The sequence below is a fragment of the Rhododendron vialii genome, chromosome 4a, assembly GCF_030253575.1.
Source record: "Rhododendron vialii isolate Sample 1 chromosome 4a, ASM3025357v1".
Classification (NCBI taxonomy): Eukaryota; Viridiplantae; Streptophyta; class Magnoliopsida; order Ericales; family Ericaceae; genus Rhododendron; species Rhododendron vialii.
In genome coordinates, this window is record NC_080560.1 from 7,944,313 (window position 1) to 7,970,274 (window position 25,962).

At 41.4% G+C, this 25,962-nt stretch overlaps 2 protein-coding genes across 2 annotated transcripts; one reads left to right on the plus strand and one right to left on the minus strand.

Annotated features, from left to right (window-relative positions):
- Nucleotides 1-758: 758 nt before the first annotated feature.
- Nucleotides 759-4,871, plus strand: LOC131323012 (protein CELLULOSE SYNTHASE INTERACTIVE 1). Its single transcript, XM_058354622.1, has 2 exons — nt 759-2,850; nt 4,286-4,871. The coding sequence occupies exon 1, from the start codon at nt 1,126-1,128 to the stop codon at nt 2,815-2,817; it is 1,692 nt and encodes a 563-aa protein (XP_058210605.1). The 5' UTR covers nt 759-1,125; the 3' UTR covers nt 2,818-2,850; nt 4,286-4,871.
- Nucleotides 4,872-14,239: 9,368 nt separating this feature from the next.
- On the minus strand, nt 14,240-17,776 carry LOC131323013 (clathrin coat assembly protein AP180). The gene is made up of 2 exons (XM_058354623.1): nt 16,824-17,776; nt 14,240-15,780 (listed from the first exon to the last, which is right to left on the minus strand). Exons 1-2 carry the CDS (start codon nt 17,347-17,349, stop codon nt 14,435-14,437), a joined length of 1,872 nt encoding a protein of 623 aa, XP_058210606.1. The 5' UTR covers nt 17,350-17,776; the 3' UTR covers nt 14,240-14,434.
- Nucleotides 17,777-25,962: the final 8,186 nt, after the last annotated feature.

Genomic DNA, 25,962 nt, shown 5'->3' on the forward strand with positions numbered 1-25,962 from the left:
ACAATTGATACTCCAGTAAACACGAAGAAAATGAGATCATCCGGAGTTCATTTTCTGTATCAAAACTTGTTTCTATGCATCTGTCTGTTGGTTGTCCTACTTAAGCCGCATAATCCGTGTACGCCAGCATAAACGAAAGTGTTGTACGAACTAAAAATGTCAAACCAGTAGCAAAACAATGAACAGGAGTGAGTGGTCCACTTAAAAGATTTCGTGACTTACGGGTTACGGGTGCCCCTTTCTCTGTCACATAATCAGTCAAAATTGTATTTACTCGCGCTCTTAATTTTCGTGCTTTTGAAAGACACTTTTCACACTCGCGATTCCACATCCGTGCCTGGACTTGCATTACGTGACTTAGGCCGTGTTTTTCCACCAACAAAATTTTGGCAACAAGTTATGCCATTTTAGTTTGTTGTTCACACTAATTAAGCAATAAGTTATCGATTAGTGTAAATAACTTGATATTTGACAACAACTTATTGATTAGTAGAAAAAACTCGACATTTGTCAATAATTTTTCACTCACATACTCATCTATAATTTATTGGTTAGTGAAATTAATTTGACATTTTTCGAAAACTAACCATTTGTCAACAATAAATTATTTTTCAAAGATAATTGCCTACCGAAAACCCTTCCACCTCTCATGGTATTTCAGTATTTCTCTCACCCACATTCACGTGCCAACGGTGTGTGCTGGTGTGCTGCTGTCTGGCCCTTAAAACTCACTCATCATCCACCCGTTTCTTACGCCGTTATGCGGGCTCACTCCTGTCCCTCTCTCTCTCTCTCTCTCTCTCTCTCACTCACCAACAACCCAACCCCCAGCTCTCTCTCTCTACAAGCAGTCAGTCAAGCATAGCTTCCTCAAAAGCAGACTTCTTTCCCACTCCCTCTCTCTCCTCTCCTAAAACCCCCACAGCTCTCTCGATCCCTTCGCTTTTCTCCACTCCATCTGTCAGACCCTCCCCTCCCAAGCCCAACTCCCTTCCCCACTACGCAACCCTCCCGTTTCCTTCCATCCCCACATCTCTCTCTCTCTCTCTCTCTCTCTCTCTCTCTCTCTATGTACTCACCCCCCAACCTCCCCCCGCCTCCTCGCCGCACCCAGTAGTAGCCCAAATGCATCCCGCCGCACCCCCACCCCAAACACTCGACCAAATCACCCACCTCCTAACCCACCTCCTCACCGCCTCCCACTCCGTCAAAACCTTCACCTCCCGCTGGCAAACCATCCGCTCCAAACTCGCCTACCTCACCTCCTCCCTCTCTGCCCTCTCCGACTCCCCTCACTGGTCCGACAACCCCCTCCTCCAAACCCTCCTCCCCAACCTCCTCCAAACCCTCCTCCGCATCCAATCCCTCTCCCACCAATGCTCCGACCCCGAGCACCCCCCCGTCGGAAAACTCCTCATGCAGAGCGACCTCGACATGGCCGCCAACTGGCTTTCCAAGCAGTCCCAAGACATCGACCTCCTCCTCAGATCCGGCGTCCTCCGCCAGTCCAACGCCATCGTCCTCTCCCAACCTCCCCCCGGCTCAGACAAGGAAGACCTGGGGTTCTTCGTCCGGGACCTCTTCACTAGGTTACAGATCGGCGGCGTCGAGTTTAAGAAGAAAGCCATGGAATCTCTCCTCCAGCTTCTGGAAAACGAGGAGAAAGCCGCGGCCGTGGTTTCCAAGGAAGGCAACGTTTCTTACTTGATTCATTTGCTAGATCTTAACGCTCATTCTTCGATTCGTGAACAAGCGATCACCGCCGTGTCGGTGCTGGCCTCGGCGAGCGAGCAGTCGAGGAAGTGCGTGTTCGAGGAGGGAGGGTTGGGGCCGTTGTTGAGAATCATCGAGTCCGGTTCGATGGGGTTGAAGGAAAAGGCTGCGATGGCGGTCGAGGCCATCACGACCGACGTCGATAACGCCTGGGCCATTACCGCGTACGGCGGCGTTTCGGTTTTACTCGAAGCGTGTCGATCCGGGTCGTTGACGCTGCAGGAGCATTCCGTGGGGGCCTTGAGAAACGTCGCGATTGTGGAGGACGTCAGGAGCGCTTTGGGCGAGGAAGGGGCTGTGCCTGTTGTGGTCCCGTTGCTGGTTAACGGCACCGTTAAGGCGAGGGAAAAGACGGCAAATTTGATTGCAATACTCGCGGCATCCGGCGAGTTTTTTCGGGTTCTGATTTTACAGGAACGTGGATTGCAGGGGCTCCTCCTTCTGCTCCACGAATCGTCTTGTTCGGACACGATAGAGCACGCCTTGCGGGCGATCCACTCGCTCTCTGCCTCCGATTCGACTACCCGAACGCTATCCGTATCCACCTCGTTCATAATCCAAATTGCAGAGCTTATAAAGCACGGGACTATACTTCTGCAGCAAATCTGCGCTTCGATACTCGCGACGCTGTGCATGAGCGACGGGAACAAGCGAGCGATTGCGAGTTGCATGCCGGCTCTGGTGAAGCTGATGGAGTCGCCAAAGCCGGACGGGCTGCAGGAGGTGGCGGCGAAGGCGCTGGTTTCGCTGCTGACGGTGCGGTCAAATCGGAAGGAGTTGGTGAGAGACGAGAAGAGCGTGATGAGGCTGGCGCAGATGCTGGATCCGAAGTACGAGGCGGTGTCGAAGAAGTTCCCGGTGGCGGTGGTGGCGGCTGTGATGGCGGGAGGGAGCAAGGGGTGCCGGAAGAGGCTGGTGGCGGCCGGCGCCTACGCGCACGTGCAGAAGCTGGCGGAGATGGAGGTTGCCGGGGCGAAGAAGGCGGCGCAGAGACTCTCCGGCAACCGGCTGAAGGTCATATTCGGCAGGACGTGGAGGGAATAACCGGGAAAGGAACTAACCCCCGCCAAAGTTAAGGTAAGATTTGTAAGTAATTAAATGCAGAATTAATGTTACCACTGTGGGTGTGACGCCACGTGGATTGTTTTATACGGTCACGTATAGTTGACGGGCTTTGGCGCGTGTAATAATAAGTTAATTAACTGTTCCATTAAATGGGTGCCTTTTCTTTTTCTTTTTTTAACGGAGCAAGCCAATAAATGGACATGACTTAATTTCACAATCCAAACCTCCAGAGGAGCCCGGCCATACCAATTATGGTTCCCAACTTATTCCAGGATACTCACCCTATAAGAAATTGAACCCAAACCTGGAAGGAAATTGAACCCATACCTTGAAGGGCACTCCAAAATCTGGGGTCCGTGCTACTAGGGCAACCCCTTGGTTTGCAATGGGTGCCTCTTTTGAAGTTAGAATGGCGACAATACCCCTTGTGCGTTGTAGAAATTGGCTTCTTGAGCGGCTGGGCCCATCAGGATTCAGAATCACATCTTGTATAGTGGTCCGTAGGTCCCGCCTTTGTTTTCACAGTCTTTTCTTTTTCCTTTCCCCCTTATTTTAATTTAATAGGGCCTACGGCTCTGAGGTATGCCCCCCCATATGTGATTTTGATCATTTTAAATGAGCCTTGTTTAGTTGTTTTCTGCCTAAATTGGAGGTGGCATTCCTTGGTGGGTACTAAAATAACCAAATAAGATAGCTGGCAATGTCTCCATCTCATGCTGATATTAAAAAAAATGTCTCCATCTCACTACTTGCATCTAATTTCTTCTTGGGAAAAATCTACGATTTTTTAATAATGCGGTCTCCGGCCAGTTTTGAAAATATTTGGAGTTGAACTGTGTGGGGCACATGCATTGCATTATTAGTTTTGAAATATTTGGCCTTCGTGGAGTTGAACCGTGTGGGGCTCCACATGCATTGCATTGTTAGAACCCTCAAATCAATTTGGGAAAGGTCACAAGAGCCGTAGCAAATTCATCCAAAGGTGTCTAATTTTTTGCCAATATTGTATACACGAGCGGGGTGTTAATAAGTTACTAGTTAACAAGGAGTTTCAGAGACTATTCATAGCCTAAACCCTAAACGCCCACGACGAGACTCAAATCCTGGCCTCCCACATGGGAGAGAACCAGGAGATGCCGACAAAGCTAGAGCCCATTGGCAATTTCCTCTTTCATTTAGTGGGGTAAATACCTGTTCACATGATGCAGTCATGCAATACTTAATTTCTTCGACAAAACACATTTTAGTAATCAAAATTAAATTGATTGGTGAAGTAGCCATTGAATGTGTTGTCTTTGGCGGTGGGTGCGGTGCTGTCGGCATTGATTAAACTTGACTTACATGAGTCGTGAATCGTGATACCCTTCACATGTTAGTAGTATAACATCAACTTCTCACTCGTGATGTATCCTGATGTTAAGCTGTTTTTTTTTTTATTGTGATACAGGAGGGATTTCCTTTGGACTTTGCTAACCCGTTGGAGTGAAGGAAAGGGGAAAAAACCATTTTCTCCGGACAAGCATGCGACAATCACACATTTCTATACCCCAGATTTTACGTTACCCTAAACTTATTATATATATATTTGATGGTCCTTTATGGAAAAAAAAAAAAAAGAGAGAAGAAAAATACTTTAATTATAATGTGGAGGCATGGATGCGGTTTTTAAGGAGTATCCTCGTTTTTCCTTCTTTTTTTATTTAATTTTTTTTATTTCTCGAAAGTCAATTGATCGAGTCGTTGACTATGTGAAGCTGTAAGAGAGAGTCTGATGATCTTTAATTATGTGTATTTTTTTCATTATTTATTTTCTTTAAACCAACAGCGTCGGTTGACGATGTACAGTCTAGAAGTCGATTTTTTTGTTCCCCAGGGGAAAAAAAAAAAGAGTCCTTGTTTTATTGTAATGGTGAAGTGAAGCTCTGGTTTTGAAGTGTGAGACTGTTTGTATGCTTCTCTGAATTGCATCAGACTTTGATATTGTGGTGATCGAGTATTATCTGAATCTGCTGTAATTCTCCATTTGATTGGTGGTTTTGCCTTAGTTTGTGGAGGAATTTATTGAGAAGGGAAAAAAAAATAAAGGAGAAGTTGAACTTTAATGTTTTGTGCGATTATCAGGTGCGAATAAAGCTGCTCTGTTGTCCCTCCGCCTGGCATTTGTGAGAGCTCTTCCGAACCTCCTTCAGTAATTAAAACCGCTAAATTTTATAGATTGTCGAAAATAATATGATGAAAATCATATTGATTTAATCAACAAAAATATATGATGGCAATTTTTATCTCGTAGTAAACAGGTTTTAATTCTATGTGCCAATTTAGTACTTTGTTTTTAACGATAAATATCTTGAAATAGCCCTCGTCGAAATCTGATTGACTTTTTTTGCTGCGATGAATGTTGGTTAAAAAATAAACAGTTTTGATCATCGAGTTCAGTCCAGGTCTCACAAATGGCCTCTGACAGCACAGTAATTCTCTCTCTCTCTCTCTCTCTCATCATATTCCTTTGTATTGGTGAATTCTTTGTCCATACTTTCCCCAGTGCGGATGGGAGAATGTACCACATGTGAAGTGCAATAGTGCATCCTGACGGGGAAACCTTAGCTTTGGGAGATGGGGTGTTGCTCTCTTTCCTTGCCTGATGCCTCCATCTTCACCAAACAGATGATGGGAATGGGAATCGATGGCAAATGATGTCGAAAGTGCTAGGGGGTACTGATGAACTGTTTTGGATTACTGAATTGGCACTTTCATTAGATTTTGTTTTAGTGGGTGGTGTGGCCCATCTACTTTCTCACTGATCTGGAAACCAAAAAACACTGATACTCTGACGCAGTATGATGAGTGCTTGACCTCTTGATTGCATACATTGGCTCGGACCCATTGATCCAATGGTCCTGATTTCGTGAAGAATTTGATTTTTTTGTGTTGATGGTAGGATGGTTTTGGTAATATTACAGAAAGCATTTACTCAATAAAGGACTGAGAGGTGGAAATGAATTCAGTAAACGAGCCGAGCTCGAGCTCGACAAAACTCAGCTCGACTTGGCTCGTTTGCAGCCCTACTTGGTGAGGTCAGACATAAGCTTAACCAAAACCTTAAGCTCGAACTTGGCTCAAGTCTTAGCGAGCGGAGCTTAGTCATTTACTAAACGAGTCTCTTTAATAAAATCGAACCTCCTTTAACAAGCCGAGCTTTTTTTTATCTAAACAAGCCGAAAACTTAAGCTCGAGCTCGGTTCATTTGCAGCCCTATTGCCAAGCATACAGACATCCCAGCCAAAACCGCCGCGAAGAATCTCTCAAAAATGAATTTTCCGTGTCTCATTCACATGGGCTCTTTTCCTAAATTACTTTAGTGATTGCTACTAGCCTACTATCATCTTCCTATCTTTGTATTGGGGAATTTCCGGACGCAGTTCTCCCTCTCTATGCCCACCCTAATTCTTCTTTCTTCCATTGATCTCACACTAATGTATTACGCTAAACTATATAATAGCGGGATTGATAAATAGCATCGATCATTGTAAACGAAGCATATACCAATTAGGTTGGTTTGTACCACCCAATCAATCATTTGCTTACAAAAAGTCCGAACATAAATGATATGGCACCAACCCAAAAAATACTTCAAAACACAAAGGTCAACATTACACCCGATACAATACAGATACGATATCGTAGAATACAACATCTTAACCCATAATTCCGGCAACACCTTGGTGGATAGTAGGATATGGTTGGGGCATATTTATTTCAGCTTCCATCATTAAGCTGCTTAATAATCTTTCTTAAAACGATGAAGTCTGTGCAAATGTGTTTGGTCAGGGACTCAGGGGTGGAACTACGTGGGGAGGGCCATGCCCCACCCAATATTTGGCTAGCACTCATGTACTTAGTGTAGTATTATCTTGTGGATATGTCTTTAATTAACCCCAAGTGGTCTCCTCAAATTGGTTGGTGAAAGAGATAATCGGAGTGATTTAAGAATTCCCAATTGGAATGTCAAGTGCCCACTTGCTTTGTATCTTAAATTTTTCCTAGAAAGAAGCTTCTCTCTCCCTATCTTACTACTATATTGTGAAGTCAATTCCTTGCCCTCTTTTTTTTTTTTTTTTTTTGGTTTTTGTCATTTATATCGTAATATTTTTATTGTATTGTGAATCTCTTTACTCCCTCCGTCTGGATTTAATTGTCTCTCGTTCTATTCTAACTAGCTAAAAAACTTGCTATAGCTTTAAATTCGTAATGAATTTCATATCGAATATGGATCTTGTTTGATAGATCTCGATTAGTTCTTTAATATAGTGTTTTCGAAATTACATAAAATATTATAAATTACAATATATAATCAATTAAAAAAAGGCACAAACTCCCAAAAAAGATCATTAAATTGGGATGGAGGGAATATTTGATTTATTTATATAGATATACATACGGTAAGAAATTTTCAAATCCACACCCTCTTATGGTCCACACTATCAGCATCTCCCATTTTCTGATCAAATTTTGATGATCCGAACCGTTCAATATGTTTAAAACGTGATTTTATGGGTTTCTTGAGCAAAATTGGCAAAAAAAAAGAAGACCAAAAATGGCTTGATCTGAGCAGTGTTTCATAAATGCTGACAGGAACTGTGTTTATGAAAAGCTGCATGGATCAAGCCCTTCTCAATCTTTTTTTGAGCTAATATCAAGTGGTATCCTTAAAATCACATTTAAACACATTTAACCACACGGATCATCAAAATTTGATCGGAATATGAGAAGTGTGGACCGTAAGAGGCGTGGATAGGAAAAAGACTCTACATACCGTATACATACACATCATCTTGATGATTTCCAAATATTAAAACAGTCTTGCTATTGTCAGAGCACTGGGTTGACGATAAATACACTAGAAAATAAGAAAAACATGTAATTCTATGTACTTTTTGCACCATTTAATACACATTCACACACTTATTATTGTCAGTCCATTGGGCTAGTTTTAGAATTTTCCATGTTCAAATTCAAGATTGGGAGATGCTGCCAAGAGGGGGATGCTGCCAAGCGGTGTCGAGCGGTCTATCCGACCGTTCATCTCGGCACAAATAGCTCGAATCTAATTCAAGCGCTTAAAAATCTGAATCATTCATTTCTCAGATTAAGATAATCCGAGTCGTCGATTGCCAAAATGAACGGCCAGATTGGCCGCTCGGCACCGCTACCAAGCACCCCTGCTTTGAAAAATTGCCGCTCAAGAATCATCTCCCTTACAAATACCATCCCCCACATCGATGTATATTTTTTGTAGAAAATACTAGGTACAAAGAAAATTTTATCTGAAATACACTATTTATGACCGGTCATAAACGACTCGGTCTTTTATGACCGATCATAAATAGTGTATTCCGGGTCTTTGCACCTAGCATTTATGATTTTCTATATGTAATTTCTGGTTCTTCGGTTGTAAAATCTTGACTCCACCCGTGTTTGGCTTAGCTGTCCCTACCGTGGACTAGTTAGTTAAAATTGACAAAAGATGATTACCGAAAACAATGGAATTTCATGTCTGAATTAGCTTTTGATTGCTTCATATTATCAAACTCTCGACTTTATTTATGCTGCAGCACATAGGCCATACACGAGAATCTTCCGGCCGGGGATAAAACAAAAGGAAGAGGAGGAAGGACCGGCGTAGATGGAGGGAAGAAAGGGGCAGCTCCGGACAGAAGGCACAAGGAGAGCGGGTCCCATCGTAGAAATTTTTACATAATACATCCAATAGGAGAAACAACATGTTGTGAAGTTAATTCCGTCACAATTTTTCGTCAACGTATTTTGTTTTCACGTTCAATCCTCGCTCTAAGCTGTCATTCTCAATTTTTGTTTTCACAAATTTTGGTATGAGCTATTTTTGGAAAACACCTTAATGCTCTCGTTTTCACTTTCGATTGGACCAATATATGTGATTTAGAGTACGACCGTGATATCCGCGTTAAATTATGCTTATATGTATATAATCCCTTCAAATCCACTTTACTCAAATTCCCATTGAATCATGAACCAGTATATTTTTTTATCATTAGATTGCGTGAGGGTATTAAAAAAAACTACTAGTACTACTATATATAAATTGATTCACCAACCAGAAATACATCGGAAGAGAAAAATATAAAAGAGAATTTGAGCATAGGGCATTTGAAGGATGAGTTTGGACAAACTTTTTGAGGATTTTCTCGTAGTTTTTTTTTTTTTTCCTCAATCTGTACGAAATTGGATAGATTTTTACATCACACGCAGACCGTTTCTTTCTCTCTCTTTTGGCATCTTTTACGTCGTTTTATATAAACTTTTCCTAACTTTGATTTATATTTTTATACTTTTTTTAATTTCTCTACCGAAACAGAGAATATGGTATAAAAATTCTATCACAATAAATAAGAATCGAAAGAAAACAATAAAAAATACCTAAAAAGTTTCTCCAAACTTACTCAAACTCATGGACGATATAGTGGATCACGACTCCTGTCCGTGTGGGCCATTTCTCCTTCACAGGTTCACAATTTCACATGCCTGCCTCCCCCACCACCATCCCCTCTCTCTCTCTCTCTCTCTCTCTCTCTCTTTCACAGTCACACACTCATTTGTCGGAAGTTTGAGTGGTGTGTGTGTTTAAATCGTCGATTATGTCTTTTCCTAATCAGCAATTGCGTAGGTGAGTAGATATGTGAAATTATCCTTTGGTGTAGGCCCATTGGGTCTTTTGTCGTGGTGCCACTTTTTAGTGACGATGCTCTTGGATTTGCATCAACTGGGCTGGCTCCCACATCGGAAGTTTGGGTATTGTGTATGTGTGTTTAAATGGTCTATTATGCCTCTTCCTAATCAGCAATTGCCTAGATAAGTTGATATGTAAAATTACCCTCTTGTCCTTCTCCAAAGCACCCTCATTTGTCATATGTCACTTGTTGTGCAGTACAAAATACCACATTGCATTTTGCATCTGATGCTGCAAAAAGGGGAAAAGATTGGGACTTTTTTCCTGGTGCATATTTCCCGTGACGCGTCCCTTCAAGGCAACTGTCCTAAACCAAAGCTGTAAAAGCTAATTCACACCTCTCTTTTCCTACATGTCCCATTATTTTCACAACATGGTTTCCCTACCTTTATTTCCCACTTTTCTCTCCCCCATAAAACTTGATGGTTACAATAGGGTTTCCCTTTACACTTCAACTACCCGATTCCAACACTTTCATTTCTCCAATTCTAATGTTCTTTCTCCTACAAAATAGTACTCCATTACTACTCTCCAAGAGACAGGTACTTGGCATATCTCATAAAAGCAACAAAAGGTTGTTACATTAATGTCGCTGCAGTTTTATAGACTTGTACGTGCTCTATCTCATTTTCTATATAGATGATGGAGTAATACTTTAGCACTATGGGATTTTCCGAATTCCTTTTTAGCGTCACACGATTTATCGAGTTTCATCCGAAATTACATAAACGGGCATATATCATAAGCAATAAAAGGTTGTACATTAGTGTCGCTGCAGTTTTATAGACTTGTACATGCTCAATCTCTCATTGTATATATAGATGGTGGAGAAGTACTTTAGCAGTATGGGATTTTCCTAATGCCCTTAGAGTCACACGATGTAGCGAGTTTCATCAGAAATTACATAAACGGGCACAACCGTCTTAATCGACCACATGTGCCTATTGTGAGATAGCTTGGACTAATAACGACGACGCATAAATTCGTAGACGGTAACAGTCTAATATTCCATCCGTCTCATTTTAAATATCCCCTGAGGAATCTGTGTGTTTTCAAACCCAAAAAATACGTATTTCTATATATTATTAGTTTTCATTTTTTACACCAAATTAAAATACCAAATGAGCACTTGAATTTGGTATAAAGAATTTTTTTTTTTTTTAGGATTTGAAAATGCACGAATTTCCCTAGGAGACATTTAAAATGAGACAGAGGGGTAGATTTCGTAGGATTGGATGCCTGATTAATATACATCGCAGTTTTAATCCAACAAATCAGAACGAGCTGGATCTACTTCTTCTAATTAATTATTGGCATCTAATTAATTGTTGTGGAAACGTTCTGCGTATCTATCCCCTGCTTCATGGTAAGATATTAAATTGAAAAACCATGGAAGAAATTAATCAATTGCATGTGCAAATCCATATACTTAATGTTGTTACGTCAGTGCCTATGCCTAATTATTAGTTAATTAAAAATGTGGTCTGACATATTAAGACAATATTTCAGGATCTAGCTTTCAGGGAAATTTGATTCCTTTCAGCACACATATGTAATTTATTCCTATACAATTGCATATTATTGTTGGGTTTCTCAATCTATTGTGGAATGACAGAGCCACCTGTTTAGAGAGCTAAATAAATACTACTTTCTTTCTTTCTTTTTTTTCATGTCAAGCAGTTGGAGAATACAAGTATTATTAGCCCAACTTAACTGCACAATTACCATTAATTAGCTCAACTTAACTAATGTCTCCATTAGGGGAAGTAACAATCTCAAACAATTCTACACTCACTAAAGCCCAATCCAACTACAAGCCACATTAGGGGGAGAAATAATAAAGAAAATAACACACACAAGCAGGTGGGAAGATATGAACATCTGGCCTCCTAATGAGATCAAAGAGTCCTAAGCTAGCTCCGGTTGGTGCCTTAAACAAAGACGGCCGAGTCATCTTGATGCCTTTTGTGTTAATTGGTTTGAAATTTTAGAACATCTCCAATGAGAAAAGTCAAATCCTACATGGAGCTCCTCCTCTCAAAATTGATATCATAGCTCTCTTCAACCTTACCTTCAAATGAAAGTCAAATCCAACATGGATTTCAAGACATTTCATTTGATTCAAAATTGGCATCAAGTGTCAAGTGCAAAAGTGGCCTTACCAAAAATAACGTTTGGGAATTTTTATTTTTATTTTTTTTGATCTTGAGAGCAAATTTGCATGACACCATGGTAGGAGGAACAACATTATGGGTGTCAAATTGCCACTCGAGCCTAAAATAATTTAACGTCTCCAAATGGTTACTTTTACATTAATTTGGTTACTTTCACATTCTGTCGACTTAACTAGTTATGACTATGAGAAGAACAAAAAAAAAAAAAAAACATCTTCCATGGTCATTTTTTGGTACCAAACGAAGTGTCCTCACTGGAAAATAACTTTCGCTTATCATGCAAACTACCAATGTAGCGACCACATATTATTATCATGTGGTACAAAAAAAAAATCAATCACCAGATGTAATCACCACAGCCGAAAAACTTGACTTGTGCATCCAAGAGAGGATGTTTGTCAACTTTGACTCAAGCGTAGCATGGTTTTGTTGGCTCAAAACCTGAGTTATTAATGGTTTTCGGTAATTCACACTTGGGAATTAAAGTTGTGAGAACCTACTTTTGACTTCAAATTGATCTTGTCTAAATGATTGGCTCATCGGCTTGTACATCAAAAATACATTGGTCGTATGTCCCTTTCCGTTTTTTTTTTGATATCTCACGTGTTCCGAATATCTCAGACGCACTTGGATAGGTCACTTTCCATGTTACGCATAGGATTACCTAGAATTTGGACCGAAGAAATGATGCTGGTAGTAATACGATTACCGCTTCTTTCTGAAAAGATGGGTAGTACAGTACATGAAACTTTGTCCATTAAAGTGTCCAGAAAAAGAAAATAAACGATCCAGCATGTAGCCCAACATTAATTTTGGTTCTGAAAAAGTAGACCATGAGCCTCTGCCATTTTCTGCATTTCACATTAAGATGGTCAAAAAAAACCTAATCATATGCATTCAAAATAATTGTATACGGGCCAAACCATATACCTATGGGCCCATTGGTCAAATAACCCAGCTATGGGACCTCATCTGAACTACGTTGGGCACAATTTTCAATAAATTTTTTCTATCTATCTCTATCCACTTATTACTTTCAAAACCAAATCCGAACAAGAGAAGGGAGAGAGAAACCTTGCTATCTTTCGTTCTAGTCCGAGTTGAATATCTTTACGATGAAATTGCGGAAGATTAAAAAGTCAAAAAAGAAGAAGAGGAGTATAATGAGAGAGCACCAGACCCAAATAACATTAGTTTTCTGGGCATGGTCGTTATAGACATAAAGAGCTTTTTTTGGGGAAAGAAAAGCCTTATTTCTCTTTAATTTTTTCATGCACTTTTGGCTCTTTTATAACCACTTTTTCTCTCAAAGGGAGAGAAGTCAAAACATAAGCAAGAAGCTGTAATTCAACTTATTATCATGCTTTTCCCGGCTTTTCAGTGCACGCAAAATTTGCTTTTAAAACAAACCAATTGGCCATTCCCATAATTTTTACGTTTGGTAGGGACAAAGCTCGTGGGAAATCACAATACGAGAACCTAAGTCAATAATTCACATAAGGGTGCATGAGGGCGGTCGTGAACGTAAAACGGTCTTTGAAACACGTCCTAAATTACTAAAACTTGCAAGAGCGAGAATTGAGAGCGTAAGCGCAGTGCAAAAATTAAGAGCAAAACGGAGAGCATTTCGAAGGATTATATGAATAAGTGGAACATTCTCATATAGTGAATTTGTCGGTTAATATGAAAATTTATGAGTACAAAATAAATCATTGTAACTGAATGAGGCCTGGCCCACTAGGAAAGTGATTTGAAATAGAAATGGGCCACAGAGGGCCGGCCTCTTATTGGCTTAGAGGTTGGACTACCGGTCAGCCCAGTTGGGTATGGTTTACTACCAAACATCTAGGCAGGGTTGTGTACAGTAGGTCGGGTTGAGAAAGTATTTCCAACCAACCCTCTCCTTTGAACATTTTTCACTGAGGATTGATAGGGTACATGAAAGGGTTCCAGGAAAGTATCACTAAAAAAGGTATCAATCTGGACAATTCATTCATTTTTCATAGACCCTTTCATGGATCATACTACTTAACATTTTCGTTTTTCACCCAGCGCCAACCCACCACGTCCTCACATCGGTGGATTGGTTGAATATCTCAAGCAATTTAGACAACGTGTCGGATACTCAGTTGGTTGTCATTGAACACACTTAACTAGCACACAAAAGTATTTTTTCTTCTTTTTCCCCTTAACCTAAATTCCAAATGTCATGAAACCAGAAGCGTAGCTAACATTTTCCACATAACATGGTTGCTTGGCAGATATGTATAAAGTGAAAGTATTGTATGAAATGGGTATATCTCCATCCTCTCACAATGCAGTGTGAAAAAGGAGTTGATGTGCTCGTTTCATGTGATACCGCTCATACAAACGAGGGTTCGATAGAGTTCACGACTAGTGAATAAATTCATCCCACAACCAAAAGAACACCTAAAAAGTACCTCTATTTCTCTCTCTCTCTCTCCTAACACAACACATGCATCTTCTCAAACTGCAAAACGGAAATCGTTCGATTTTTTGCACGCCTACATCATTTTGAATTGAACAATTAGCTAATTATTATATGCTTCAAAATGTACAAAAAAAAATTTCATTTCTTAACAAAAACAAAAAAGTGCCAATCTACTTTACAATGTCTAGACCCTTTCTGAAACATCAATCAAGCCATATGCCTGGCCATGATCTTGTTCTGCTGCTGCAACCACAACTGCTGTTCAAGCAACAAGTTCTGCTGCTGCTGATTACCCGACCCGCCACTAATAAACCCACCTTCACCACCCCCAGTCGGGAACGACGCAAACGGGTCGTTTTCATTCACCGAAGCCAAACTCGTACTACTCGAATTTCCCGCACAAAATGTAGGAGTCGCTTGAAAAGTCGGCCCCAACGAAAACCCATCATTGCCCGAAAAACCCACTCCCGTGCCACCATCCGCGGCAGGTACAGTTACAATGGCAGTTGATTCAGTTGCATCATCCAAAAACGGATTGTAATATTTGTCATTTTCCGGGCCCGAAAATGGGTCAAACGACTCAAACCCGAACCCATTCGTTAACGGTTGCGTCGATGTCGTCGCGGTCTCCGCCAGCACAATCTCCCAACCCGTAGTCGAACCCGAATCTAACACCTTGCGTTCCCCTCCTCCTCCCTCTTTCACTTTCTCCTGTTCGTCTTTTTCGTTAAACGACCACAGATCGATTAACAAACTAGACGACTCTTCTTTCCCTTTCCCTTCACCTTCGCCTTCCCGTTCCACTTCTCCTTCTCCTTCTCCTCCTTCAGCCATTTCGTCCAACGACACGAGGTCAACAAAAGACCTCGTGACGGGCAGCGACCTCGTGGACCCATCATCGTCCACTTTCTCCGCCTGATGAGCAATCGAATACGCCTCCAAATCAATCGAGATAGAGCGACTCGTCCCGGTCAACTCGGTCGCGCTGATCAAGTCCTCCAACGACGTACACGAGAACTCCGAACACCTTCCCGTTGTCTCCGAGAACTCCGACTGCCCGCCGCTACTGTCCCTGTCCCGTCGCCTATGCATAGGCGACGGGCCAGGAAGGAGCAGCTGGGGCCGGCTCGGCACCGCCGGGAAACTCGAATGGTCTTTCAAAAACTCCCGCAACGTCTCGATCAGCTCCTCCGATATCTTCTGGACGCTCGGGTACTCCGAGGTCCGGCCGACACCGATGCTTTTGCAAACGTCGTAGAATGCGCTGAGCTCTTCGAATTGTTTCGTGGCCTTGACGCAGGACTGGAAGGCGTTGACGCAGGAGTTGTACTGTAAGTGGAAGAAGCTGTCGAGGAGGAGGGCGAGGCCGTCGGATATGTCCTTGTACAAGTCGAAGCTCTCTTGCACGACGGCGTAGAGAGTGATTTGGACTAGGCGGTTTGTCTTGGCGGCGCCGGTGGGGCGGGTGGCTACCGCCCTGTCCAGGAGGCGCTGCCAGTAGGAGATCTTGTCGAGCAGCATTGCCGGTTTCATGTCTCGTACCGGCTCGTTACCTGTTGGATTGATCAAAGGTTAGAGAAACCTTATGGATTACTCCCTCCGTCCCAAACTGGCGAAATTTTGTACAAGAACATGACTTGTGAACATAAATTCAAATCAGCAACAAACCCAAATTTTTCAGCACTGTGATTTCAGAAATTATGAATTACCAATATTGCGTTTATAGTCAGAGCAACTCTAAAATGTTATATTTGGTCAAAATTTGGCAAAAGTGCTCCAATGACACTGAAGTCATTATCTGAGCGTTATCACTTGCAGCCGTTGGATCATACTCAAATATCACATCCACTTAATTGCTCCAAAGAGCAATTAGATCATAACCATATATTCTAATATAAAAAAGGAAAAACTCATCTTTGATGTCTTCTTTTTTCGAGATTGTGTATATTTTTATTATTTCAATAATGCTCCTCTCTCATTTCAGTTATTACGTACAACTTTGCATGAGTGGTTACACTTGGTCAAAAGACATTAATTAAAAATTACCTTATCATAACCGCTATCCCACTATACAGACAGAATGTGGGCCAACCTTCTAGTTGCAAGAAATAAGCGAGCCATTTTTTTTACTCCCGAAATGGCTCCCGGGCCGTTGGAGGAGAGAATTTTAGTCTTGAAGCCAAAAGATGACTTTAGCTCCCAAAATGGCTCCCATTGGAGATGCTTTTAGAAATTGGATTATCATAAGAGATCAAGTCATCCTATACAGTTTTGCTCCTGTCACATTACCCGTTTATTTGGTTTGTTTTTAACGATCTCAAGATGTGCAGACCACCCTAGGCGGAATATTAAATTCCTAGAGAAACAATTTCACCGACGAATCCATTTAAAGCGGGGCAAAGCCCCATTTATTTGGCTGGTTTTTAATGGCACACTTTGCTCTTCACAGGAAACGTTGGCAAATGAGGAAGATTGTGATCCTTTGAGTTCTATCTTGCAGACAATGTTGCACTCTGTTTGAACCGTCACGGAAAACATAACAAAGGAATTTGGAAAATTAATCTCTTGTATTGTAACAGAATTCTTCTATCATTACCTGATCGGCTTCTCCGGTGGAAGGGCTCTCTATTTTTGTGGGTATATCTCCGTTGAAGCTTCCCCGTGAGAAAACATTCCAACCGCTCATCTAGATAAAGAGCAAAGGTCCGCACAAATGCGGTGTAATCCCACGGGCTCGAGTTCGAGTCGTCACGAAAGCTCGAGAGGTTAAGAATCTTGGCCCCGCGCTTCATCGCGAGGAGCACTTCCCTGGGGAAATAAGGGTCACCATCCTGGAACGTCCGCAGAACGAGCATGAGCGACTTTACTGCCACGATCCAGTTACGGGTCCGTCCGATCCGCTTCCCGATGGCCCGGGCGAGGAGGGCCGCGTTGTCTTTGTCGGTGGATACGAGGCGGAGGATCTCGTGTACGTGGCGGTCGTCCATCGGGACGACATCGTGGGTGGTGGCTTTGAGCACTGCCACCTCTAGGTTGGATGAGTTGTTGCTTGTGACCTTGGCTAGGCTTATGCTGGTTTGGTCTTTTACTGCTCCAATGGCCTTCTTTAGCTTGCTTGGCATGGTTTTATTGAGGAATCTCTTCTCAATAAGAGATCAAACCCTCAACAAATCAGAAAGTTAGCCAGTTCTCTATCCCTTTGTCCTAGTCCTCTTATTGGCTCTGAAATTTTGTGTTCAATGCAAACTTCCATATATCGTGAAGGCTTTATTCCAAATTTATTGAATCAGGATGGTTAGAACAAACATAGAGAGGTGTTTGATTGAGGGAAAATAAGAGGTAGGTTTTCTTTTGGGCGGAGAGAGAGAGGCTTGAGATCAGTTTCGATATCCAATTGTTGTGGGATGTTTGTCTCGTGGAGCCTAACGAATTCGGAGGCCGTAAGCTTCTCATGGGCGATAAAAACTCGCACTTTCTATTGACCTTGTCGTTTGAATGTATTGAGAGAGAAAGAAATAAGGAGATCTGTTACGACACGTGGTAACAAGTGGTGAGTAACTGAGCATCCCCGGTCAATATGCCAAATTTAGAAATGTCAAACTAATTTGAAAATTAGCGATAGGACGTCAAATCTCAGAATCTAAAAAATACTCTCCCACCAACTTTTCAAATTTATCACCTTTTTCTTGGATCCTTTTTTCGGTATCAAACTTTGGACCAAATTACGAATTCCACCCAAGAAATTATAAGTGAAGAAGAAAAATTGCATGTTGGTTTTTTCACATGTATGAGATAGGAGATGCGAAATGTCAAGATTGACACTTTAATTGGTTTTGTTTCAAGGGCCAACTTGGTCTTGTGATGTTCTGGACCTCTGCTGTGCTGCCTAGTGCCTACCTAGTAGAAGCAAAAAAATTGGTACAGTACATTTTAGGAACTTTTTCTAACAATTCGCACGCACTCTCCAATTGATTTGTTTTGCAAGTGGATGTTAATGGGTTGACATAGCCCACCTGGGCTTTTCTCCCGGACTGCCCCCTAGTGGGCCGAGTTCATTGAGGATGACTATTTACTAGTGGTTGAAAATTTGGAGTGGTTGGATAAGGTCTAGGTTCAAGTTTTCATAGTCTCTTATTGGAGTTAATCATACTCCTAACACTACCCACACGTAGGTTACATTTTTGTAAATTTACGACAAAAAGCTAAATAAAAAGTTATGAAAAATAAAAAAATACCAAAATAAGTTTCAGACTTACAAGTTCACAAGAACGGAGCCGTAGTGTGACCTTAGCTTTAGTCCCGACATGGATGCGATAGGGTCCTTACAGACAGAACAATAATCCCTAGTAATGGTGACGGGCTACCGTGCACATTCATTCGTTTACCAAAAATAAAAGGACTATTTACTCAGCCGAATAAATTTTGGGAAGTGATTTTGCCACTTTTTTTTTGTTAATGTCACTCCCCTTTGTGTCTTTATTAGATGATTTATTTTGTGAGAGAATGAGAGTGGCATTAACAAAAAGGGGAGTAACAAAATCAATTCCTTAAATTTTCAGTCCCACATATGGCGTATTACGGATCTAATCTCATCCACCGTGCGTACGATGCATCATGTATGGAGCCTCACATGACATGCTTGTTTTCTTCTGAATGTTTTTTTTAAAAAAAAAAAGTCAATTTCATTTCATAACAAGCCTGAAAACAAAAATTATATCACAAAATACAAGAGTGCACCAAACTACCTACTCCAGGATTAATGGACACCTTGCAAAAGCAAATCAACAATTGGTGCTGATATGAGAATCTCGTCCGGGACTAGGCAGAGAGAAATCGAAACGAAATTCTAGTACAAACCATTACACAAAAATAACATATGTAATCAGAAAAACAAACAAATCTATTTTCTTTTACTACCTTTTTCCTTTTCATCTTATCTGGATTAATTTCTTCTAAATGCCTCACTAAAAGTACATACTAAAGTTCGATTAGTGTTGATCCAAACATTGATTAGAACCAGAAATTGAATTACGAACCTTGCGAAGATTTGAATGACAATTAGGTTTGGCGGTTAGTAGGAATTACATATTTGTCGGACAACCAGTCCCGAATACTCGATATACCTGGAGATATCTGGTGTTGGCTCAATTAGGTAACCTAATGCGCTACTCTCGTAAACACTTATCTATGGGTCACTCCTAAGTCCTATCTATTGGTCCGGTTTATTAAACATAGCCTCACAACAAATTTTAACTTTTGGAAATGGACAGTAAACTCACTCACCAGAAGATAAAATTGGAGCAATAATTCGCACATACTCACAGAAGACAACATGTGAATACACATTAGAGCTGGAAGAGGGAGGCAAACCGAATCTAATATGCTGCAACTCAGCAGGGACTGTCATTTCATTTCACACCACAAATTATACAAAGATGTCCCATCACTCTCTAGATTCTGAACACTCGTGTATGAGCACTAAAATAATAGTAGTGCTATAACCTGTGGATTCCATACACCTTGTGAATGTATTTGTGTACAAGGATGGAGTTAGAAGGGGGCTAGTAAGCGCTGTCATCCCCCTACAAGTTCAAAAAATCCCGTACTTTTAAATTGAAAACAAATTTATCATAAAAAAAAAAAATTTTGATTGTGTATATTAGCCTCCCCTCCCAAAAAATTCTGGCTCCATCTCTGTTTGTACATTTGTGTGTTCAAATGTTGTGAGGTTATATCACTTTTGCTAAAATAAAAGGACTTAGCTCACGTCCGGTGTTAACCCCACCAGTGTCGTTTAGTTTGGGTCATTTGTAGGCTTTTTTTGGACCCACAACAACGATCGGAGTCGTTCATTTTTTAGAGCTCAACAAGACCATTGAATATGTCAAAAATCACGTTGATCGAATATCGTTTAATATGATTTCGAAATACATTCATCTTGTAAAAAGAATGTGTGTAATACTGGATTGCAACTCATTTGACACAATTTATCTAAAATTTAATGCATTTTGAAATGATATCAAACGGTATCCGATCAACATAATTTTTTGTAAAATCGATGGTTCCGATCATTATTTTACGTCTGTGAAGGGCCCACAAATGACCCAAACTGGAGAGGGATTAACACTAGACGGGAACACAGTCCAAAACAAAATGAATTGGATCCTCTTCCGTCCAAGTTTTGGACTGGAGGAGTGATAAGCCCTCAATAGTGTAAATAATAGGGCTTATCTCTCTCATTTTTGTCACACACTCGAGCACAACTTGCTTGATTTGAACGATATAGCGCGAAAGGTGTGTTTTTGTTGTTTTCAGGTAAATCGTGTGAATAAGGCATTTTTGAAGGCCATGGATAACCCCAAGTATGTCCAAGTACCCAAGATCACGTGGCACTCCGCAACCGAGTCCCAAAAGTCATGAAAAGAAGCTTTGAAGCATACTCGGGATGTCCAAGGGTCAAGGGAAGTGCAGGAGATGTGAGGATGTTACCCAAAGCAATTTATTTTCCGACCAATTGAGGGTAGAATCGTCATATCTTTTGATGTAAAAATTACTTTTGATCAAAACCACTTGGGTTAGAAAGTAGACTCAACAAGCTTTCCAACGGTTCGAAGGACACCCAAATCCGAGTTCAGGAGTGTCCGGAGCGAGCCCGCGAAGTTCAGCAAGTCAAAGGCAAAAATCTGTGAATAGTCCTACCGGTAGGTGAATAGTTCTACCGGTAGGAAACCAATCCAGCGAGGCCACAACTTTGCTCCAAAGAACTCCTACCGGTAGGAGGTCAATCCCTACCGGTAGGAGCCCAGTCTGCAAATGTTTCAGTGGCAATTTTGCAATTATCTTGGATGGGGCTATATACTCTTTTTGCACGAAATTAGGGTAATTCTTAACCTTCCCTTTATCTCTCTACCTCCCTCCTTAGGTTTTGCCTCAATCCTCCATGGATTGAGCTTAGATTTCCATTTCCCATGTAATTTCTTCAAGAATCATGTAAGTACTCTTAATTTCAATACATGTTTTAGTTGTTAATCTCGTTTTTCACCATGTTTCTAGCATTTCCTTCATCTTTCTTGCTTTGTTCATCTCTAACGGAGGGGTAGCCTCCTTGGCTTGGTCATGGGGTGATTTCTACCCCATGACTTGGGTAGTTTAATGGCTTCTCTCATTTTTTGTACTTAATGTGGTTTGTGAATGGATTAAGTTCATTTTTATGTAACAAAACCTAGGGTTGCTAACCTCTTTGATTATGTGTAGGCAATGACTCGATCTCTTGCCACATATAATGCTTGGAGCTATGTCGCTCTAAGTGTTTGCAAAAATGCCTCAAAGAACTTGTTAAGCTCTAATCTTTGGTCTAAATCTAGAGATGTTAACTTCTTTGATTGGGTGTAGACAAGTCTTTTGGCACACCCAATGCTTGGAACCATGGCTCTCTTTGTGTTCGATAAAATGCCCAAACGAGTTTTCATCCATTTCCAAACCCCCATTGTATGAGTTAAACTTGATTTTCATGATTAAATCATCCGAGTGAGATCAAATGACAATGACTCTCGCTTGAGTTATTGAAGAGAAGCATTGAACGGCCTAAGTTATGGATGGAATGAACCCCTAGACCTTGCCGCTTTTAGTTCCTAGTCAATCTTCGTTTTCAATGTTAGGAGGTAGAGAGAATTCCACCATTCAAAAGTTGGTCGTCTCAACGCCAAATCTAAAGATTGGCGGTCCTAACGCTAAATACCCTTCGTATAGCAAACCTTCCGGCCAAGCTCCATTGGCTCCCTGTGGATTCGACCTCGGACTTCCGAGTTTATTATGCTACAACCGACCTAGCCCTACGCTTGGGGTATTCTTATTGCATCACTTTAAGGTCGCAAGCAAGGAGACAATTCAAATTTGAATCGTTCATTGCTGCGATCAATAGCATTCGTTGAGTGTCTGAGTTTGAGCGAATGCAACTGCAACTAACAGTGAAAAAACCATTTACCGTCCTAAAATATAGGGCAAAGTCAACTTTCACCTCCTGTGGTTATTGCCACGTGCAGATACTGTGGGCACGCGCCCCCCCCCGGAAATTTTGTTTGTAAAATTGGGTGCGGCCCTTTTTGTTGGAAAAGTGCGGCGAAACACCTCGATTCAGAGTCGCCACTCGGGTTTTAGCGGTAAGAACACCCAAGGAACCGAACTCGAAAAACGTTTGCCACGTTTGTTTGAGTTTGAAAAAGGCATAGACCGGTCCGTCGTCACCTTCGATATCTGAGGTTCGGGAGCCAGGTTACGAGAGGGGAAGGGTTTTATGGCACCCCTCTCGCCCAATACGGAGATCGGTCTCTACTCGGGCATTTTGTAAAAGCGCTTGCATTTTTCTCTCATTTGATCATTTTTTAGCCAGTTAGGGCGAGGGAACAGTTAATGGGGATTAAAACTTTAACAAGTCGTGATTTATGAAAAAAATGCTTATGAATGGCTTGATTGCAATGCTAAAATATAGATTGGGAACAAGCACTGAGAAAACTAGACAAATTGCAGTACGCTGCCTCGCAAGGGCGTGAGCAAGTTCTACCAGCATGCACTGGCCGAGCCACTGCATGTTGATATGACCTGCGCACGCCACAGGGCGACCGACGTACTCCACTCATCTGGTTTCACAGTCCTTGTTTGCAACCCTCTGGGCTCTGGAAAAGGACCAGCGCACACCCAGGACAAACCATGCAGTTAAATAAGCAGGATATATATATTTACAAACAGATGAGATGGCTTGAAGCCATGAAAATAGACAAGAAACCCCCTAAACAATGTGGGGACAGAAAGGAGGTCAAGACTGAACTAAGATGCAAAGGCCAGCCACTGGATCCTAGCTTTAACTGCCATACGCCAGTCATGGACTGTCGTACGCACGTTGGACCCTAATCCAGTGCTTGGCTTTTGCATCATTTGGGCTCTGGAGCATGAGCAGAAGGATCCCAGGGGCCTTTTAAGCAGATAAGAAGCGAGTATTAATTACTACATCTAAACAGTTCTAAATATACAGAAAGCGATAAACTGGTTATTTAGCATGCAAGGGTGACTAACAGGAAGATAAAACGACAGAAATGGTGGTCCATGATCCCCACGCCAGTAGTGCTCGTTCTACCATGACTGGCGTACGGCATATGGTTACTGGCGTGCGCCATGTATCACCTCATACGTTTGTCGTATTTTGCCAGTTTGAGGCCAGGGCTAGTATTACTTACTAGCCTGGGCCTCACTGGTTCCCCTCAGGGGCCAAAAACAGAAAGGGACGCAAAGGTGGTATACCTTTTTGTTTGAGGATTGAGGGTGGTATTGAACTTTAAAGCTTGGAGATGGAAGCTTAGATGGTGACTGGATGTCAGCAGGGTGTGTGGAAGTGGGCTGTTTTCTTTTCTCTTTCAATGGAAGAAAAAAAAGGGATAGAGAGCAAGAAAGGAGGGAGGAGAGAGTTTCTACTTCTTAATGAGGCCAACCCCTTGCAAATGAATGCAAGGGGGGTATTTATAGGGGGAGAGAGACTGAGATCAGTCTGGTGCTAAGGCCTGTTTGGCTGGTTAAGGCAAGGTTGGAGCCTCCCATGCATTAAATGCATGGGACTTGCCTTGATGGGGGTGTAGGAGAGAGAGGGAACGTCTCTGCCGAAAGTAATCATCAGGGACGCTGTAGCCGACGTCAGGGTGGCACAAAAGTCCCGCCCAAGTTACTGAATAAAGTTGATTTGACTGGGTTTGACTGGCGTGCGCCATTATTAACTAGCGTACGCCAATAAAAGATGGGCCACTGGTCGATGACTGACACGTGGCAGATGACTGGCGTACGCCTTCAGGACGCTGGCGTATGCCAATTGGGTTTTGCTGGGGCTGTTTGGCTCTGGTTTGAAGGGTTTAAAAGGGATTTTTGAGAGAGGTTCGGGACGCTCAAAGCTCAACCACACCTTTGTCTTTAAACTGTTTTCGACTAAGATCATCATTGGGGAAAGAAAAGATCGACAAATAATGCTATCTGGACAGTCCAGAATGGGGTGTCTACAGATACCCCTCTCATGGTTCAAAACTATAACCATATAACCTACTTGTGGTTTTGAAAATGTGCGGATAAACCTCATGCCGTCATGTTTTCCATCCATATTAATGGAGGTGTATCTCACACGCCTCTAAAATATAATCCGAGTCGTTTATAATGTACTCCATCCATCTCTTATTTAGATTCCAGTATTCCATTTCGGGTTGTCCCTTAATAAGTATCCATTTTGTAAAGTTAGTGGGTAAAAGTTAGCGGATAAATGTTAGCGCATTGTCTATTTTGTCCCTAAAAGTATATTCCATTTTGAAAAATTAGTAAGTAAAAGTGTGATGATGATGGGTGAGTAGAGGAAAAAATTGACGTGAAAGGTATAATAATGATGTCTTTTTAATAAGTTGAAGTTACAAAGCAGGACACTTAGAAATGAACGAAGGAAGCATTAAATAAAGAATATAGTATCTCTTTAAAAAATCATCTTGATCAAGCATTAATAACCCAGTGATCTAATTTTTAGTAAATTCAAATTTGAAATTTTAATTACATAACAAAATCGATTCGACCATTAGCTTTTCATTTTTTGATTGACTTGAATTTTGACATATATGTGGTACTCGTCAAAATTTACAATATCAACGGTTTGAATTCAATTTTTGGTACAGAGGATGGTGTGATTAGATTTAAAAAAGAAGAAGAATCAAGGGACATGATGAGGGTATATCAGTTTTTTAATGTTGTGTCCGTTAATATGGATGGAAAACATGACGGCAAGAAGTCTATCCGCACATTTTCAAAATCACAAGTAAGTTATGTAGTCAGTTTTGAGAGAAACTTTTTAGTATACCGGGGATACCACACTCTTGGTATCCCCTCCGGTTCGTTTTCATTTTTTCGGCAATTTTTTGATCACACTTGAATGATCAATTCCGTTCATTTTGTGGTGTTCAACGAGAACTATAATCATATCAAAAATCATGTTTATCGGACTTTAATAGATACATGATCGGCACCTGTGAAAATTGCAAAAAAAACAAAATTGGGTTTCAATTCAGTGTGGTTTTGGATCCAGTTTTGGTTTTTTTCAATTTTCATGTGTACCGATCATGTTTCTACAAAAATCCAATGAACACGAATTTTGGTATGATTATAGTTTTCGTTGAACTCTACAAAATGAACGAAATCGATCATCCAAGTGTGATCGGAAAATGGCCGAAAAAATGAAAACGGACCGGAGGGGATACCAAGGGTGTTGGTATCGCCGGTATACTAAAAAGTTTCTCCAATTTTGAACCAAGAGGAGGGTATCCGTACACGGCAATAACCACATGGGTTAAAAGTGGACTTTCCCCTAAAAAATGAGAACAAAAACAAAGTAGTACACCTATGAATTTAGTACTTGTTGAATAAACTTTAATGCTGCTGATGAGAGGTGGCCCTCCTAGGTCACATGGAATCAAACAATCAGCACAAGGTCACATGACATCCACATTCGACCCGTTTCAAACAAAAAGCAGAAAAAGACGGACGAACTTTTGCAGTCCCAAAGACACCATTGTCGTCTGGGCATGGGTTTCAAGGCATCTTTCACCTAATTGCTACCGGGAATTGCAGCATCACAACTATGAATCCAATGCCATAATATACCCACCAAAGTGTCATCTATCAGGTTAGAGTCATGTGCTTTGATAAGAGTTCTAGTGTCAAAG

Coding starts and splice junctions, on each gene's coding strand:
- LOC131323013 (XM_058354623.1), bottom strand. CDS start 17,349: ATGCCAAGCAAGCTAAAGAAGGCCATTGGAGCAGTAAAAGACCAAACC. Junction 15,781..16,823: donor CCACCGGAGAAGCCGATCAG/GTAATGATAGAA, acceptor TCAATCCAACAG/GTAACGAGCCGGTACGAGAC.
- LOC131323012 (XM_058354622.1), top strand. CDS start 1,126: ATGCATCCCGCCGCACCCCCACCCCAAACACTCGACCAAATCACCCAC.